This window comes from Bombyx mandarina, chromosome 28 (assembly GCF_030267445.1).
Source record: "Bombyx mandarina strain Sakado chromosome 28, ASM3026744v2".
Lineage (NCBI taxonomy): Eukaryota > Metazoa > Arthropoda > Insecta > Lepidoptera > Bombycidae > Bombyx > Bombyx mandarina.
In genome coordinates this window covers 7,122,910-7,142,413 of record NC_143233.1, presented here as the reverse complement: position 1 = coordinate 7,142,413, position 19,504 = coordinate 7,122,910, and the positions used below count along the sequence as shown (strand labels likewise).

Sequence of the window (19,504 nt, the reverse complement as noted above, 5' to 3'; positions counted from 1 at the left end):
TCTTGAGGCATCCGTATTCATTACAATCCGTTTACCTGCCTTCGAAACATATAAAGCTGGTTTCGTTTTTCTTTGTTTATGACACCTTTTGCTTGTAGCATATTCGGATTAGTGTGCAGATTAGGATGAATGAGTCGGCGGTGCAGTGGTTAGTGCTCTTGACTCATGTGCCAAGGGTCGTGGGTTTGATTCCCACATCGGGCAAATGTGATTTTTTTTTAATGCTTAGATGGGTGGACGAGCTCACAGCCCACCTGATGTTAAGTGGTTACTGGAGCCCATAGACATCTACAACGTAAACACGGCAATTCTAAACGCCAGTGACCTAAGCTTTCGGATTTTACTTTTTTTTTAGCGCAGAAAGGGCTGTTTTATTGCTTGGACGGGTGAACGGGCTCACGTCCCAGTTGATGTGAAGTGGTTACCAGAGTCCATAAATATCAATTACGACAATGCGGCCACTCACCTTGAAACATGAGTTGATGAGTAAATTGTAAATCCTACAGAAGAACAACAGAAGAAATCAGGTAGATTGACTAAACTAATTTATTCTATTCGTAATTCCTATTCTCTTCCTTTATTTTTATATAAACGAAATAAAATTAAATATCTCATTAAGCGGGAACAAGAAAATAAAAAATAAAACGTTAAATGTGCTTTTAAACTATGTAGTAGATGTTTGGAATTACGCTAAGTAATTACATTTACAGTTTACACATCGGGCCAACATTATTACTGTACTCTGTGGGGCAGCCGCTGTAACTATACTTGAGACCTTAGAACTTATATCTTAAGGTGGGTGGCGCATTTACGTTGTAGATGTCTTGGGCTCCAGTAACCACTTAACACCAGGTGGGCTGTGAACTCGTCCACCCATCTAAGCAATAAAAACAAAAAGTCGAACAAACAGTTTTTTGCTTTCCAAAGCCATGATTATCATTATACCAGATCGTGAGTGGACTCATTTGAAGTCGAATCTCATTTGAAGAAGGACATGTCGGTCGCTCAGAAAAATTAATAACCTCCTTTTCGAATCACGGTCAAGATACAAGTCAATCAACGCATGCGGCGGTCGACGGAGCCCTGATTTTCGGCCTCCTCGTTCGATGACTTACGAAAAAACTCTCTTAAATGGTCCCATGTACATTCCATGGGATATGTCACTGAATCAGTACCAGTATGATTTCTGGAACACGATTTTCCATCACTTAATTACAAGATAGGTCCCGGGTACGTCTTTCTAGGCCAAAGCGACATTCAGTGGTAACTTGAAAAGGCATATCCCAGAACAGAAGCGGAGCTATTCTTTTGGTCCTTTATCAGGTAAATAATGACACGGAAATGTAACAAAATCTCTAAATTATTAAAACTTATTAAACGATACGAGTCATCGCGCCAGGGTTTAATTAAATTTCTCATTCATGGCCGATTTCTCGGGAATTGGAGATCCATTTAGCTGTATTGGAAGGTTCAACTATTGGTTTTCAAGGAATTAAATAAACAATTGATTGGATTGGATTGGATTGAATTGATTGGATTGAATTTTTGGGTATTGGCCCGATACTAAATGCCATCCATTCCATTGGAGCTCCTGTAAATCCAGAATCAACGGCAATCTAAACTGGTCCGCTACTAAATGCCATCGTTGGAGCTTCTGCATAGCCAGAATCAAACAACAATCTAACTCCCAGACTACCAGAGGGATTAACTAATTTTCCTTGGACTTTCGTGTGATGGACATATTTGTTGGCTCTTTCTCTGGATATTTAATATCTGAATATGTATTTAAACAAATCTAAGTATACACCTTTGTCTCCCATTCCTATAGTACAAAGAATCCTAGTTTGAGGCTGGATGACCGCGTGTGACTGATTCCCAGTAATTATTGTTGTATTCTATAATGTTTCATCAACAACAAGGAGAACATCAATTTGAACCGCTCTTATTATTAATGCGTATGATTCTTTTTAGAAATCTCGTACAAGAATTTGGAGAGTACTCACAGTTTTCCAGCTTCCTTGCTAGGTACGGCTGGTATACCTGAAAAACATGTAAAAGAGTTATTGATTTTTTTTATACCGTTTATTCTAAGTGGGCTGTGGTTGGATACAAGCATTTCTGAATCTTTATGGATAGCTGGGGGGGCGTATGTAGGAATGCCAGTTATGGCTCTGAAAGCAACTAAGCTATTAATTAAGACCAGGAATAATGTTACTTCTGCAGAAACCTAGCGTCCAGGGACTGAATGTGTATTTGAATTGAGCGATGCGACAGTGTCGGTGTTCGAATCCCGCAGGCAGGTACCAATTTTAATGAAAGACGTTTTTTAACATATGTATACTAATGTTTTCCACGTTGAAAAAATAAAATCGTGCGATAAAAGGAAGCCCGCGGTAGAACGTCTTGTAAGCCCGTTCACTATTTCTGCCGTGAAGCAGTAATGCGTTTCGGTTTGAAGGGTGGAGCAGCCATCGTATTGTTCAATAAAAACTGGGACTTTAGAACTCATGTTTCAAAATGAGTGGCCGCATTGACGTTATTGATATCTATGGGCTCTGGTAACCACTTCACATCTGTTAGGCCGTGAGTCCGTTAACCCGTCCAAGCAATAAAACAGCCCTTTCTGCGTCCAAAAAAAAAAAACTAAAATCCGAAAGCTTAGGTCACTGGCTGGCGTTTAGAATTTCAAATGAACCTCTTTTTATGCCGACTTGAATTTCCTATTTAGCGGAAGATATTTAGATGAAAAAAAATCATGTTTTATTCATAAAATTACTGTCACAAGATTTAAAAGCCGTTTCAGTTCAGGTCTGTTCCGAATTTTGACTCTGAATCAATTTATTTTCATCGCACTAGAAGTGATCTTTTTTTTTTCTTTCTATCGATTTAATTGGCCGGCCGTCTGGTGTAGTGGTAAGTGACATGGTCACTACACAAGGTGGTCGCGGGTTCGAATCCCGCCAAGGGAAGATATTTGTATGGTAAATATAAATGTCTTTTTCAGGGTTATGGATGTATATTAAATATATGTATGTGTATAATAAAAATCTTACATTTATTTCCGTTATCTGGTACCTGTAACACAAGTTCTTTAGGAACTTATCACGGGACCAGTTAACGTGGCGTGATTGTAAGTAAATATTTATTTATTCAAAAAAAAAAATGGCTTTATTTGTAGAAAGAATAGAAAAGAAGAAAAGAATATTTATATTTTGTGCGACTATAATGACTCCATTAAGCTTGTCATTTTCATAAGTGAATTGAGACGATGTTCTATTCAACATGCTTTTACTAGCTAGACTTGTATCCATCTAATGCAGTTTTCACAAACTTAAAGAATGTTAACTTTAATATTGACCAATCAACAAATCAAAAGCAAAATACGATTTTGACCCAATATAATTGCTTTTTTCATTACAATGGATAAAGTGGATGTTACAATGGATGTGGTATGGTTTAAATGAAATAAAAACGTGATTATAAAAAAGCAAATAAGAAAAAGTGTTGTTTTATCCCTACCTATTCACTGATAGCCTAAAGAAGATTCCAGCTACGCAAGGGCAAGTGAGCTTACGGGCTCAACCTGAGAGAATTCGGCAACATTAAACCTAGCAAGAGCCGTACTTCCCAGAAGCTACCACCGAATCTGAATCGCGACCCACTGAGAAATTCCGGAGAGATGTTTCAGACGACATTTATATGAGTTCGACTACATTTATTATCAAATTCGGCACTGAAATTCATAGTTTGGTGTCCATAAGTCCGGCGATTGCATACAGCAGAGATACGAATGTTGCGATGGATGTGTGGAGTAACGAGAATGGATAGAATACGGAATGAATATGCTTGTAAAAGTCTGAAAGTGGCACCTGTGACAGAGAAGCTGAGGAGTGCGCGTTTGGGATGGTATGGATATGTGATGAGACGAAATGAAAATGAGGTTGGTAAGAGAGTGTTAACTATGAATGTGGAAGGATATAGAGGAAGAGGTAGACCTAAGAAGAAATGGATAAATTGTGTGAAAGACGATATGGGTAAGAGGGGAGTGAGCGAAGAAATGGTATATGATAGAAGAGTATGGAAGTAGAAAAAATGTTGCGCCGACTCCAGGTGACTGGGAGAAGGGCAGGAGAATAATGTCCATAAGTCCTGCTAGCCATTTAACGTTAAATGGCCCATGTTCTACTATTGCCCAATATACCAAAGACAGCTCCAAAAAAGTAAAATTCGATCGCGTTCATATCTAGTCATCTTATATCCGCATTTCTATCGGCGTGGATATTGAAATTTCCCGGCAACTTCCGGCAGTACCGCGTCTGACGTCTGACAGCCATTCTGTAATTAAAACCGATTTTTGGTCGCAATTCCGTAGAAGTTTTGAAACGATTCGAAAATCATTAATGGCATCCCGTAGTTTGTTTAATGAGAAATAGGTAATGATTAATAACGTTTTTTTTTAATGCAATTATTGCATCAAGTTATTAATCAAATTAATTTTCTAGTAATTCGTTAACTAAATTATTAATAAATTTTATAGCAAATATATATTAGATAGCTAAGGTTTATATTGAACGTTGTAGCTTGAGTTAGGATGTATAAAAATAGTGTGTTATTTGTGTGGATTTGTATGAAGATTACGCTGTTTGCATAGCTTTAACAAAAAAACAATAATAAACTAGCTGACCCGGCAGACTTCGTAGTGCCTCAATCGATAAATAAAAGACCTAAACTTTTGTATAAAATAAACTTAAAACAAACAAAAGGAATCCGTCCGACGGGGAACAGATCTAAGAAAAAACAAAATTGTTATTTTTATTTAATTCGGAGCATTTTCATATTTATCTACCTTTTAAACCTTCTCTGGACTAATACAAATAATTCAAGACCAAAATTAGCCAAATCGGTCCAGCCGTTCTCGAGTTTTAGCGAGACTAACGAACAGCAATTAATTTTCTATACTTAATATTATAAAGAGGAAAGATTTGTTTGTTTGTTTGTTTCGAATAGGCTCCGAAACTACTGGACCGATTTGAAAAATTATTTTTCCATTAGAAGCCGACATTGTCCCTGATGAACATAGGCTACTTTTTTTTAATTTTTTTTTAAATTTTTTTTTGTTTCATGTGTGTTTTAATGTTTCCGAAGCGAAGCGAGGGCGGGTCGCTAGTTATATATATAGATAGATATTCCAAAACATTACAAAACTTAAATTTAAGTTGAAACCTCATTTTAGTTAGAGGTATATATGGACAGACTAAGACTAGCCCACCGGGTATTAAGTTGTTAATGACTTCAGTAATATCTCACGCGTAACGGACGATTGCTTCGATATAGAAGTAGGCAGGCTTATAACCATCACAATGTGTATACCCTACCCACCTCAAGACTTGAGGTATGTTGTCTCAATTGTACAGTAATTACGAATATAGCAATTACTACGTATTTAATTTTTATTCATATTATTCCTACATCGTGAAGTCAGTCATGAACAAGTTCTTTCTTACTGGTGGTAGGACCTCTTGTGAATCCGCGCGGGTAGGTACCACCGCCTCGCCTATTTCTGCCGTGAAGCAGTAATGCGTTTCGGTTTGAAGGGTGCGGCAGCCGTTGTAACTATACTGAGACCTTAGAACTTATATCTCAGGGTGGGTGGCGCATTCACGTTGTAAATGTCTATGGGCTCCAGTAACCACTTAACACCAGATGGGCCCATCTAAGCAATAAATAAAAACGTATTTCATCATAAAAAATTGTATTTGGGTGCGGGATTTGAACACCGGTACACTTGGAGCGCTCGATACGAGTGCCCTGAGCATCTTATCCTTTAGGCCACGACGGCTTTTAATTGGAGTGAGCACACATTAGCAAAACATTATTGTCGAATCACATAATATATTTAATTCTACTAGTGGTCTTCCTTCCGATAGTCGAAATTCGACTATAATTAATTGAAATTATAAGTTTGTACACTATTATGATTCTATTGTCAAAGACTGTTATATACTTCTGTAATCACAGATTTCACCAAGACTACACTTTAGACAAATATTAATATAAACAAACAATATTTAATCTATTCTCAATTTAATAAGTAAAATTTATTTATTTTTAGTAATAAGAAAAGTTTGACAATAAACAAATAGTATGCATGCTTGTGTGTGTCAAATACATGGTAGTGTGTGTAATGTTTTTTTTTATTGATTTAATGTATTTTTTATGCATAATAAAAAAAAAAAAACATTCTGCACTCCTCTATATTCACTTTAAGTGTGTGAAACTTCGTACTCCTCGGTCCGCGCAATTTTCGTAAAAAGGGATACAAAGTTTTTGCTTCACATAATATTATGATAAATTTGAAATTGATTGCTTACTATCATTCTCGTACAATAATTATAAATGGTATTTTCGCAAAACATTCTCTGGTAGTCTAAGGGGCTATTCTAGCTACGCGCGGACGGGTCTTTGCATTGCCAAAACATAACTCAAGTGAACTATTCTGATTCTGTCCACGTTCCTATCGATATTCCATTGAGAAATGAAGCTTTAACAGCACGGTTTTCCGACAAAACGATCCAGATTATTTAGACTTAAAGAGGACGGATAAAATTCAAGAAACCCTCCTCAGATAAGCGTTGTAAGTTGACAGGTAAAAAATTACGAATCGATTTATTAACGGGTTTCCTTTGGGAGCTATTTTAAAATTGATTTGCTTGTGGCGATAATCGTTTTCGAACACAAGATTTACGACAGTTTCCCAAATCTCGATAACAACAATGCCAAAATAATGTAACGCGCTGGGGTTAGGGATAAATAAAATTCCACCAAAGTACAACTAAAAACTGTATTCTATACTTGGAACACTTAAAACACTCAACAAACACTTTAAAACTCTCAATTCGTTTGTTCCGCTTCGCTTCAGGTGATCCGTTCGCTGTTTCGCTTCGATTAGTTCCGATTACTGACTGACTGCGTGCCATCCCTACAACGCTTTTATAGCCGATACCTTATCCCTAGAATTATCGAGAATATTCCACACCTCTCTAGTAGTAGTTTCCGCAATCCGACAATAGATGGCGTTGTACCTCTCGAGCGTTCTAGGTGCTTCTAGATCCTTCGATACTCGTTCGACTATTCCGCGATAGATGGCGTTACTCTTACCGGTGTAACAATAAGTTTGCATATATGCAAGTTCCGAATAGCATCGGGCACCGCGCGTAGCTGAAGCAGCTCTTAGGCGACCAGCGAATATGTAGGGAAAAAACCTATCGAGAGTGCAGGTCTACTGAGCAATTACACCCACTCAGCGGAAGACCTTGTCGGCACCTTCAAACTGATGACTTGCAACGGAACAATTGCAGCCTTCACACTTCATCATCAGGGCGTAAAGAGCTTCATCTGCTACAGTCATCAACTGTCTTCCCAAATCAAGCCAGCATCGCAGCCTCAACTTTCCCATCGGGTTAGAATGATAAGCCAACTGACCGACCACTGATATTAAATGTTTGCCTACGTGAAAGCCACAGTCCGGTTTGAGATACGAGATGGAAATATCGATGATCTATACTAATATTATAAAGAGGAAAGATTTGTTTGTTTGTTTGTTTCGAATAGGCTCCGAAACTACTGGACCGATTTGAAAAAATCTTTTTCCATTAGAAGCCGACATTGTCCCTGATGAACATAGGCTACTTTTTTTTAATTTTTTTTTATTTTTTTTTTTGGTTTCATGTGTGTTTTAATGTTTCCGAAGCGAAGCGAGGGCGGGTCGCTATCTATACTAATATTATAAAGAGGAAAGATTTGTTTGTTTGTTTGTTTCGAATAGGCTCCGAAACTACTGGACCGATTTGAAAAATTCTTTTTCCATTAGAAGCCAACATTGTCCCTGATGAACATAGGCTACTTTTTTTATTATTTTTTTATTTTATTTTTTTGGTTTCATGTGTGTTTTAATGTTTCCGAAGCGAAGTGAGGGCGGGTCGCTATCTATACTAATATTATAAAGAGGAAAGATTTGTTTGTTTGTTTGTTTGTTTCGAATAGGCTCCGAAACTACTGGACCGATTTGAAAAATTCTTTTTCCATTAGAAGCCGACATTGTCCCTAATGAACATAGGCTACTTTTTTATTTTTTATTTTTTTGGTTTCATGTGTGTTTTAATGTTTCCGAAGCGAAGCGAGGGCGGGTCGCTATCTATATCTATATCTATACTAATATTATAAAGAGGAAAGATTTGTTTGTTTGTTTGTTTCGAATAGGCTCCGAAACTACTAGACCGATTTGAAAAATTCTTTTTCCATTAGAAGCCGACATTGTCCTTGATGAACATAGGCTACTTTTTTTTATTTTTTTTGGAGTTTACTCCTTTAGAATCGATTTACATATATAGGCCCGGGGTATGAAAATTATGGGGACCAAAATCGTACTAGCATGTCACACGAAATGCGTTATGCGCCTGATTGGCTCCTGATTGCGTGATGCGTGCGCGCGCCAATCAAAATCGTACTAGCATGTCACACGAAATGCGTTATGCGCCTGATTGGCTCCTGATTGCGTGATGCGTGCGCGCGCCAATCAAAATCGTACTAGCATGTCACACGAAATGCGTTATGCGCCTGATTGGCTCCTGATTGCGTGATGCGTGCGCGCGCCAATCAGGAGCCAACGCGCGGCCGCGTTATCGCAGGTGACGCCGGGCTGCTGCGCCGGCAGTCCGCCACAAAGCCTCGTACTGATCGCGCGTTTCTCTCATTATTTTATTTGGATATTGACGACCATGGAATAGCACGAATATTTATTTTATAATCGTTCTTGAGGAGTAAACTCCAGTCGTGCGTCGGAGCGGACACACACACTTTTTTTTTTATTTTATATTTTTGGTTTCATGTGTGTTTTAATGTTTCCGAAGCGAAGCGAGGGCGGGTCGCTAGTATTGAAATAAGGATATCCATACTACAGTTCAAAACGAAAAGCTCGAATTTTAATGGTGAATTTCGCAGATCAAACAATACACAGAGCCTCCATAGCAAATATTTGACTTTTCTATTGTAACATCTCTCACTCATTCACGAGCGCTTAAAACGATCGAAATTAATTCGTTGACAGCCTCTTTGAGACTCCCGGAAACGATTATAATAGACTATCGATTATACTCTTGGTCTTGTCAAACTCTTCTATTATTGACGAGGGAAAACAAAACGACAGGAAATGAGGAGGAAATTGGAAGTCGCTTTATAGTGTGGTCGCGACAGCTCCGTGTCTGTATTCCGTTTTCTGTGACCCTTTGGATGTATTTTGTATTTAAATTCCAATAAAATGAAGCGCTCTTTATTATTGAAGGAAATCAGAAAGAGACACAGCAGCTGTCTGCCGCAGAGATATCTTCAAGTCGTCTGGTAGATATCACCTTTTTTTTTACATACCTGTGCTCATAGCCTCGAGAGGCTTAGCGTAACTCTAACGTGTAGGTGAGCTCACGGGGCTCAAACCTGATGACGTTGCTAACACGAACCCTAGCAAGAGCCGTCCTTCGCAGAATCTACCACCGGATCGGAAACGCGACCCACTGAGAAGATCCGGCGAGAAACTCAGTAGGCTTGAGCGTGGGCAGTGTTTGAGGGTTAATTAACTCGTCAAACCCTTCATCGCAAGCGGGTTCGACGAGCATGATGACCGGTGCTCGAGGTACCTTAAAGCACCGTTAGTGGATCGGAAGGATCCGAAATGAGGTGCTTAGGGCGACATCGACTGCTTTCCATTCTGTCCGCAGGATCGGGAATGTAGTTACCGCCGGCCACGATGAGAGGGTTCTCATGTCGTGCCACTTTATCGAAATGGTGGTATCACCACCCTTTTATGTATTTTATATTTAAATTCCAATAAATAGAAGCGCTCATCATCATTGAAGGATATCAAAACATCAGGGGAATAACCGATCTGCTGTAGACGACTGCCATCAAGTTGTCTTAGTAGCCACTACTCCACTTATTTCTGCCGTGAAGCAGTAATGCGTTTCGGTTTGAATAGCAGAGGTCATTGTACTTTAAATATCGAGATTTAAAACTCAGGTTTTTTTTATTGCTTAGATGGGTGGACGAGCTCACAGCCCACATGGTGTTAAGTGGTTACTGGAGCCCATAAACATCCACAACGTAAATGCGCCACTCACCTTGAGATATAAGTTCCAAGGTCTCAAGTATAGTTACAACGGCTGCCCCACCCTTTAAACCGAAACGCATTACTGCTTCACGGCAGAAATAGGCAGAGTGGTGGTACCTACCCGCGGACTCACAAGACGTCCTACCACCAGTAAAAACCGTATCTAGCTGGGTCTCGGCATTTACGTCGTTAATATCAATCGGCTCTAGTAACCAATTGACAACACGCTGTGGACTTGATCCCTCTATTAGGCAATAAAATAATCTAGTTTGAAAAGCTTAGTTGGTGTAAATTATTGAGTTGCCACGGTATCCCGATTTAGTCTATTCTGCTGCGAAGCTTTCACGCGTTCCAGTGCAAGGGATGGGTCAGCCTTCATACAGCTGAGATTCCGTCTTTACGTCTCAATGGGCGCGACCACCACCAAACAACAGGTGAATCGAGAGTCCGTTCACCCATTTGTTCGAAGACTCTTTGTGAATTTTGTGTGACAGAATTTGTGTGTTCACGTAAACCGGAAGCTTTTGATGAAAACTAGTACTTCATTAATGATGTGACATTTCGGTTGATTTAATACGCTTTATTACAAACCCAATGAAGAAGTTTTGAAGCTTAGTAAGTCTCATCGCTAAGATTTTCGCTTTCAATTATTACATTGCTATGGATATGAGGATAAGCTAACTGGTGTTTAGGGGTCACCGAACCTATAGAACGCCACGTGAACGCCGCTACCAGAAATCGAAGTATCTATAGTATTGTTTCACGTTGAATTAGTGTAGACTGAATATCTATACTAATATTATAAAGCTGAAGACTTTGTTTGTTTGAAAGCGCTAATGTCAGGAACTGGTGGTCCGATTTGAAAAATTTTTTCAGTGTTAGATAGTTCATTTATCGAGGAAGGCTAAAGACTATATAACATCACACTAAGACTAATACAAGCGGAGCAACAATAAAGAATGTTTCAAGATCGGGTTTTTTTCCCTTTTGAGAGCTTCCGCTGCGTGCGCTGCAGAAACGGTTAAAGTTTCTAAAATCTAAAAAATCTTCTAATATCTAAAAAAAAGTCCGCGACAGAATATGTCTATATGTTAAGGTTGGCTCACTATAACGTTTTTTATGCTAACCAAGTTTGTTCTAAAATAAAGCATTATTTGTGAACTATTCCCGCGGACGAAGTCGCGGGCAAAAGCTAGTTGAAATTATAAAAGCGTATTTCATTAGACATTGGGTTTTCTAGAATCAGGCTCTACAAAGGTACTTAGTGAAAAGAAAACATATATTTTTTAACGCATTTTTTTCTGGCAACACCGGCTCTCTACAACCGATTTACGCGGCAAGACCTAAGAATCTCGTTTAAAGCTTCGCTGTTATCCCATTTCCGTTTCCCGCCGGTGTAATGGCACTCACATTCGCCACTTGTCGCAAATTGTCACTTACACCGTGTATACCTTAACAAGCTGGAAGTACACTTGCGTGCAAAATTAGTGGAATTAATATTTTAATTGAATAAGATTCTGTAACGATTTTGTCCTAGATGAAAAACGTATGAAAAATATTACACATTTGGAATGTACCTTTGTGTTTTTTTTTTAAATATGTCTCCACACTTTATGTTACATTAAACTCGGTGTTTGAATCAGGGAGGGGTATTTTTATTTCACTGTAAATCCTAATTCACTAGGTAGAAGTTATCACAGTTTACGAGATGTTAGGAATGTTCTTATGCCTAAATATAGTTATAGTATTAGTCATAAGTATATTAGTAGTAAGTAGTAGTAGTAGTAATTATTAAATACAGTTATATATTAATAGTTCGTAAGATTACATTATTGTGAACGCGAGTCCTCACTGTTGTCAGGCTTTGAAGGGTGAGGCAGTACCATTGAGATTTTTAACAATATGTTTCAGGATCCTGGCAATGGCACTTACATTTTTTTATTGCTCAGATGGATAGACTCATGGCCTGGAGTGGTTACCGGAGTCATCACCCACCTAGAGACATGAGTTCTAAGTCTCAGCCTAGTACAACGACTGCCCCATCTTTCAAACCGAAACGCCGGTATATAGTCGGTACCCAAACCTGGAAAAAACGTCAGTAACGTAAGTTTTTTATTAGTAATGCACACAGTGTACGTCTTAACTTTGTAATAACGTACAAAAAATAACATATTTTTTATCATTTTTTGACCACGATCTCAGAGCGTTCGTTTGCGCAATACACTAACTCTTATGCAAACAACCGTGAATTAAGTGTACCACAATAAGTTCGCACATTACCGAATAACCGTTGTTGTGAAACCTCCAGTTTTATTATCTGTGTACCTCGAATAGAACTTAAAATTAATATTTTTATAATAAGGAACTTCGTTCCTATCCGGTGTCCCACGACACCACACAACTTTTATTTAGTTGGGAAATGATCTTGATCAGTTGGGATATTAATTTACTATTGAACAAGTTTTACTGTCTTGAAGTGTAACCATCTCGTTACAACGGAAGGCCCTAGCAAACGCAGTGTCCCCTGTTTTTCTTCATCGAGTCCAATTTGAGTCTCCTTTGTTTCGTCCAAGTAGGGTTAAGGTCCTTTGTTTAAGAGATTGCTCCTCCACTACGCCTTAGTGGAAGTTCATCTAAAAGTTGAGTATAAATGTATTTTACTTTTATCAGTATAACATGACGATGTCGATTGAGTAGTATTATTTATTTTTATTATATAGTAGCTGACCCGGCAGACTTCGTAGTGCCTCAATCGATAAATAAAACACAAAATTTTGTATAAAATAAACTTAAAACAAACAAAATGAATCCGTCCGACGGGGGACACATCAAAGGAAAAACAAAATTGTTATTTTTATTTAATTCCGAGCATTTTCATATTTATCTACCTTCTAAACCTTCTCTGGACTTCCACAAATAATTCAAGACGAAAATTAGCCAAATCGGTTCAGCCGTTCTCGAGTTTTAGCGAGACAAACGAACAGCAATTCATTTTTATATACCTATATATTATATAGATTAATTTATATCTATACATGTGTCGGAGACGGTCATTACTTTGGTAGCAAAACGAAACGCGGCATGATTCTCGACAGACGGCAGCACGATTGCGGAACTCGGATAACTTCGTGCTACGACAGAGCCTAGCCAATGGAGGCGCGTAGACGCCATCCAGTTACCAACCAGCCTTCTTGAAGAGCGGTGCCTCCATCCTAAGAACTGTCATTCGTTAGCTAACGTCAAGAGAAGATTTCTAAATTGTTCGAAGACAACAAACCTGTTTTGTGTACTCAATATTTCTCTTAACTTGATCACCCTATTCGCCTTTATGATGTCTGATGATGGCGTTAATAATGCGGTTTCTCCGACATATGTATATGACGGCACCAGGGATGGCCGAGCGGCAATTCCCTCATCATTCGTATTCGGTGGAACTGAGTTTATTGCAATAATTGCAATAATAGTCAATAAAACCTTTTGAATAATAATTATTGAAACTCTCAACAAATATTTTTTACAATGACAGGCTAAGCCGACAGTTTCGTTTCAGCTGACCGACTGACTGACTGAGACTGAAACTTTGACTGAGACTGAGACTGACTGACTGATAGTGAGACTGAGACTGAGATGACTCTGTTCATATACTGCCATATTATACTTTGGCGTTACGGTATCTACCCTAAATTTTTGTGATATTTATCAAAACAACATTTTATCATTTAAAATAATAATCAAAACAATGTCTTAATATTACTGAAGTCGTTATCCACGACATGTATAATTTATAATTTTTATTTTTTTATTAGGTGAACATTTATCCATCAATAAATTTATTTATTCTGTATTCTCATTATGAATTCTTGAAACCCAAAATTCCCCTTCAACCTTCACCCCTTCACCTAAATTCGCGAACCTTATTGAATGGTACTAGATAGCCCGAATATTTTAACTTATCTGCTATCGTACCCGAACTGCTATCGTACGCGAGTGCTTAGAGTTCTAAATCTAACTCGTGCTCTTAAACATTGAATCGTTAATGGCACAGAGCAGCTGCTGCGATTCTATTTGACGCGTATACATAGGCGGCACTGAAAATTTCGGGAATTTACGAAGTGACACAACATTACTACTTAAAAATGTATTTATTGCTTTTCGAAGTATTCTCCGCGAAATTTGACACATTTTTCCATACGATGGAACCAATCATTGAAGCAACCATTCCATTCGGAAGTTGGGGTCTCCAAAATGGCCGTTTTGTAGGCGTCCACAGCTTCTTCAGGTGATGAAAGTCTCTGTCCACGCAATTTATTCTTTATTTTAGGGGAAGTATAGAAATCATTAGGGCTTAGGTCGGGGCTGTACGGCGGATGGTCTAATAATTATATGTTTTCTTGCTCTAAAAACTTTTTTGTTCTGTGCGCGGTGTGAGAACTCGCATTGTCGTGATGGAGGATGATGCGGCGGTTGCAGTTCTCTTTACGGAGTTCAGAAATGACCCGTGGCAAACAAATGCTAGCATACCATTCTGCATTAACCGTTCTTTGTCCTTCAAGAGGAATAGTCGTAACATGGCCGGTTTTGGAGACAAACGTGGCCACCATTTTTTTTGCAACACTCCGTGAACGAATAATTTTTGTTAGCTTTAACTCATTTTCGAACACCCAAACTCGTGACTGGTTTTATGTTTCGGGTTCGTACGCGTATATTCAGGATTCGTCATCTGATACAATGTTGTATACAGCATTTGAGGATCCTGCGTCGAATCTTTCGAGAGTTCTGACGCACCAAGTAACGCGAGCCGCTTTTTGCTCTTCACAGAGCGAATGCGGTATCCATCGGGAAAACAACATTTTTACACCTAATTGTTCATACAAGATTATTTGTATTGGACTCATGCCAATGTCTAAAGTTGCCTGAATTTCGCGGTATGTCACATGTCGATCTTCCCCAATCAGCTTACGCACAGCATCAACGTTTTCTTGGGTGACTGCAGTTTTTGGACGACCTTGACGGGGATCATCACTGAGCTTGACACGTCCACGTTGAAACTCAGCAAACCAGCGATAAGTTGTGGTTTTGGATGGGGCTTCATCACCAAATGCAGAAATCATCCGGTCAACACACTGTTTTGGTGTTAAACCACTTCGAAAGTCATAATAAATCATCGCTCTTGAATTTTCTCGAGTCAATTCCATTTTCTCAACGACTAAACAAGTTTGACAAAACCTCGTGACAAGACCGAGAATCTTTTTTTAAATAAATAAATGGTATTTGATTTTTAAACCCAAGGAGTTTTCAATTAAAAAGATTTTAATATGACAGGAACAGTGGAAATATTCCATTCCCGATACTTTTAGTGCAGCCCTCGTATACAATCGCTCAATCCAAAAAGTCATGTAACATTACACAAAAGGCGATCCAGTAATATTCCAGGTATTAATAATAGAATCCCATCCACATACGTCATTAGTACGTACGAGCAGTCAGATCATTAACGAGTAAAAAGGCTTGCCTTGCATTGTCTGATAATGATGGTTAAAAGAGAATAATACTGTCGTAATACGCAAAGGGTATATATATGTATGTATGTAGAAATGAGTTTTTGTTTTCAGTAATTTTTATTATTATTATTGCTTAGGCGGATGGATGAGCTCACAGCCCACCTGGTGTCAAATGGTTACTGGAGCCCATAGATATATACAACGTAAATGCCGCCGCCCACCTTGAGATATGAGTTCCAAGGTGAGTTCTATAGTTACATTTGTTATATTCTACTTGTATAGTTGATGTAATTATTAGTCACGTTTATCTAGCCTCACTTATTCAATATTCACGTTCTACACTGAATTTCAGAGATAATTTAATATAATTTAATTTTGTACACTCCAATAACTGTCCATTTTTGAGACTAAATAGAAATAAATATAAAATAGACTTCATAATATTAATATAAAAAGAATAATGATATCACTATTATAGAAAATAACGAACTGATAACCAAAACTATAACAGTTTTATGACTTAAATATACTATAGTACTAGAATACCAAAATATTATTATACATAAGTCAACATTACTGTAATATAGTAATTATTACACAAGCTGTTAAGTGCCTATCTAAACCTATAGACATTACCGCGTGAATATCTCCATTCATTTTGAGATATAAGATCGAGGTATCAATTTTACGAGGCATAACGACTGTCCCATCCTTCAAAGAGGAACGCACAAATCTTTCGCTACAGATATAGGCAGGATGGTGGTTCTACAGAACACGCCCTAAGGCCACATAGATATAGATATTAATTTCCTACAACATGAAATCTGTACAAAAGACTGTTTCGTACTATTTTCGGAATACTCTGCTCGACTTTGGAGAGTTAAGTTTATTTCCCATAGGAAATCTACGGGCAGTTCATAGAATGCCGATTTAGGGAAACATTCGTTAGAATTTAGTTGAAATTTTCAATTGACTCCGATAAAAAGAATCGAGTGTTGTAAGTCTAAGAAATTGTGGACTTATGTGGAAATTAAATATCGGTTTTTTTATCGATATTATGCAATTTAAAGTTGGAATTGGTTTTTTTCTTTAATTTCATTTTGTAATGTTGATTAAATGGTTTTGGTTTCATTGATAATCCCATACATATACACAAAATGTGATGCGTCAGTATGCTTCCTTTAGACTTCGGCCCGTCTCTTGCTACGAAGGGCTCGACCAGTAAAATTATGCAATTATAATTACATAATAATAATTTAACATTTAAACAATAATAAATGTCCCCTTCACAATCATAAGCTAGACCGCGCGAGAGAGAGATGGCCAGACTTTTCATGATTCGCATGCAGTGCGACGTCACGCCACGCACTTATTCACAAACACTACACAAGTGCAACGTGTGAATGTGTTGAACGCGAGCCAAATGGTAAGCGGAGTAGGGGTGTTAGGTTTTATTTTTGTTACGGAATTTCTTGATTCGGTCGCCGCGCTCAAAGCCCTCGATAAAAGCTATGCAATAGTTTAAAAACCAAATTAACAGTATTAAAAACGCAAAAATCGATTTGAATTAGTCTTTAATAAATCTAAACCGCAACAACTAATCATACCGAGATCCAACTAAGCCCGCTACGACCGCGAACATTCGAGCAAGTATGTTACAGGAGAATTTGTATCTAATACGTACAGCCTCTCCAAACACGGCTCTCTGTAACATTAATTATCAGACACTGAGTGGCTGGGCTGTCTTAATTAGTAAAGTTTCGAGCCGCGGTCGTCCTAATCTAAAGGGTCAAGAGAACATACGAACCGTACAGACATTTTAAGTGGGAATTAACACGGTATAAGCGCTCCGTATATGTTAAGACGGCGGGAGGGAAGCGAAACATTGGGGTCGTACTTAGAGTAACGTGATGCGGTGTCTGGAGTTTTCGTGGTGTTCAAACTGGACTCGTTCATTAGTTGGTAAGTATGTAAAGTTTTTAAGGGGTCGTATACAAATTTCACAGAAATATTTATTTATTATTGTTTTTAATATGTCTTTTTTGCATTAGTAGGGTGAAGCGTGCTTTACTGGTGGTAGGACCTCTTGTAAGTCCGCGCGGGTAGTTACCACCACCCCGCCTATTTCTGCCGTGAAGCAGTAATGCGTTTCGGTTTGAAGGGTGGGGCAGCCGTTGTAACTATACTGAGACCTTATAACTTATATCTCAAGGTGGGTGGCGCATTTACGTTGTAGATGTCTATGGGCTCCAGTAACCACTTAACACCGGAAGGGCTGTGAGCTCGTCCACCCACTTAATAAATAAATAAATAAAATTAAAAAAAAGTTTGTACTCTGTAATGATTTTGTGCATCTTTTTTTTAAAGTTTCTTGGATGGCTTAACAAGCTTCTGAATTAACCGTTTAATCACTTATATTGGTGGTGATAGTCATATTCAGTCAGCCGCAAAAATGGTTCAAGTTCCATAAAATCTATGCGCATTTGAATTTAAGTTATCAAAGTAAACTAATTTATAAAGGTAGAGAAAGTGTGAAAGTAGCCCCAGTAATCAACAAATTAAAGAGCGGACGGTTAGCGTGGTATGGACATGTGATGCGTAGAGAGGAGATGCATGTGACTAGGAGATGTATGGAAATGGTAGTGCAAGGTAGAGGGGGAAGAGGTTGACCGAAGAAGACATAGATGGAGTGTGTGAATGACGATATGAGAGAGAGAGGAATGAGTGTTGAGCTGACGGCTGATAGAAGAGAATGAAATAGAAAAATTAGCTGTGCCGACCCCACCTAGTGAGATAAGGTGGAGAAAGAGAAGAAGAGAAAAGTAAAAAAAAATATTGTTGTTTACACTCTATTTTACTATTTTTTTAATTGCTTAGATAGATGAACGTGCTCAAGACCTAAGTTGTTAAATGGTTAGTGCAACCCATAGACATTAATAAAGTAAATTACGCTAACCATTTCGAAACATGAGTTCTAAGGTATCAGTTTTAATTTTACAATGGCGGCCCTACCCTTCAAACAAAAACGTATTACTGCTTCACGGCAGGAATAGGCAGGATGGTGGTACCTACCCGTGTGGGCTCACAAGGCGTCCTACAACCAGTAACGCCTTGTTGCCTTTAATAGATATTCCCGATTTTTATTGAACCGATAGTAAATTGTCTATTTTCGTAACATTTATTTATTATGATGCATGTGACTAGGAGATGCATGGAAATGGTAGTGCAAAGTACAGGGGGAAGAGGTTGACCGAAGAAGACATGGAAGGAGTGTGTGAATGACGATATGAGAGAAAGAGGAGTCAGTTTTGAGATGACGGTTGATAGAGAAGAATGGAAAAAAAAAATAAGAAAAATATAAGAGAAAGCAGCTCTGTTTTTAATTGCGTGTAATTATCAAGCACCGACTAATATAATTACTATATCTAAATTTTAGACATTAACTAGAATCTAATGAAATTGGGTCCTTGCGACTTACATAAATACTGTAACTCTATTAAAGTTTGTTTCAAATTGACCCGTGACATTGTCTGTAAAGCAGCGTTCAAGATTGAGTTTAGAAAGTAACTCAGAAGTTTTCCAGCGGAGCTTTAAGCTCTGAAAGTTTACGTTAGTGGATCTTATTCTATGTAAAACAGGACATAATCGCATAGATTGAGTCTAATTGGATGGCCTTTTAATTAAAAGGCTTTGCTAGTAAGTTATCTTGAAATGATTACAAGCGCGATTAAGGTTTTGTGAATTTTTTATTACTACGAATGTATGATGAAATATTACTGTCCTTTGAAAAACCAACTTTTTTTTAATATTCCTTTAGACAATACACTAGGGTTTGTAAGGAATT

General features: G+C 38.1%; 1 protein-coding gene across 1 annotated transcript in view; it reads right to left on the bottom strand.

Moving 5' to 3' along the window:
- LOC114243389 (cell adhesion molecule Dscam2) overlaps positions 1-19,504 on the bottom strand; it is a 170,793-nt gene that overhangs the window by 64,545 nt on the left and 86,744 nt on the right. The window contains exon 7 of the mRNA XM_089738984.1: positions 2,004-2,040. Within this exon, the coding sequence (XP_089595110.1) occupies positions 2,004-2,040 (37 nt within the window). The remainder of the gene's footprint in view (positions 1-2,003; positions 2,041-19,504) is intronic.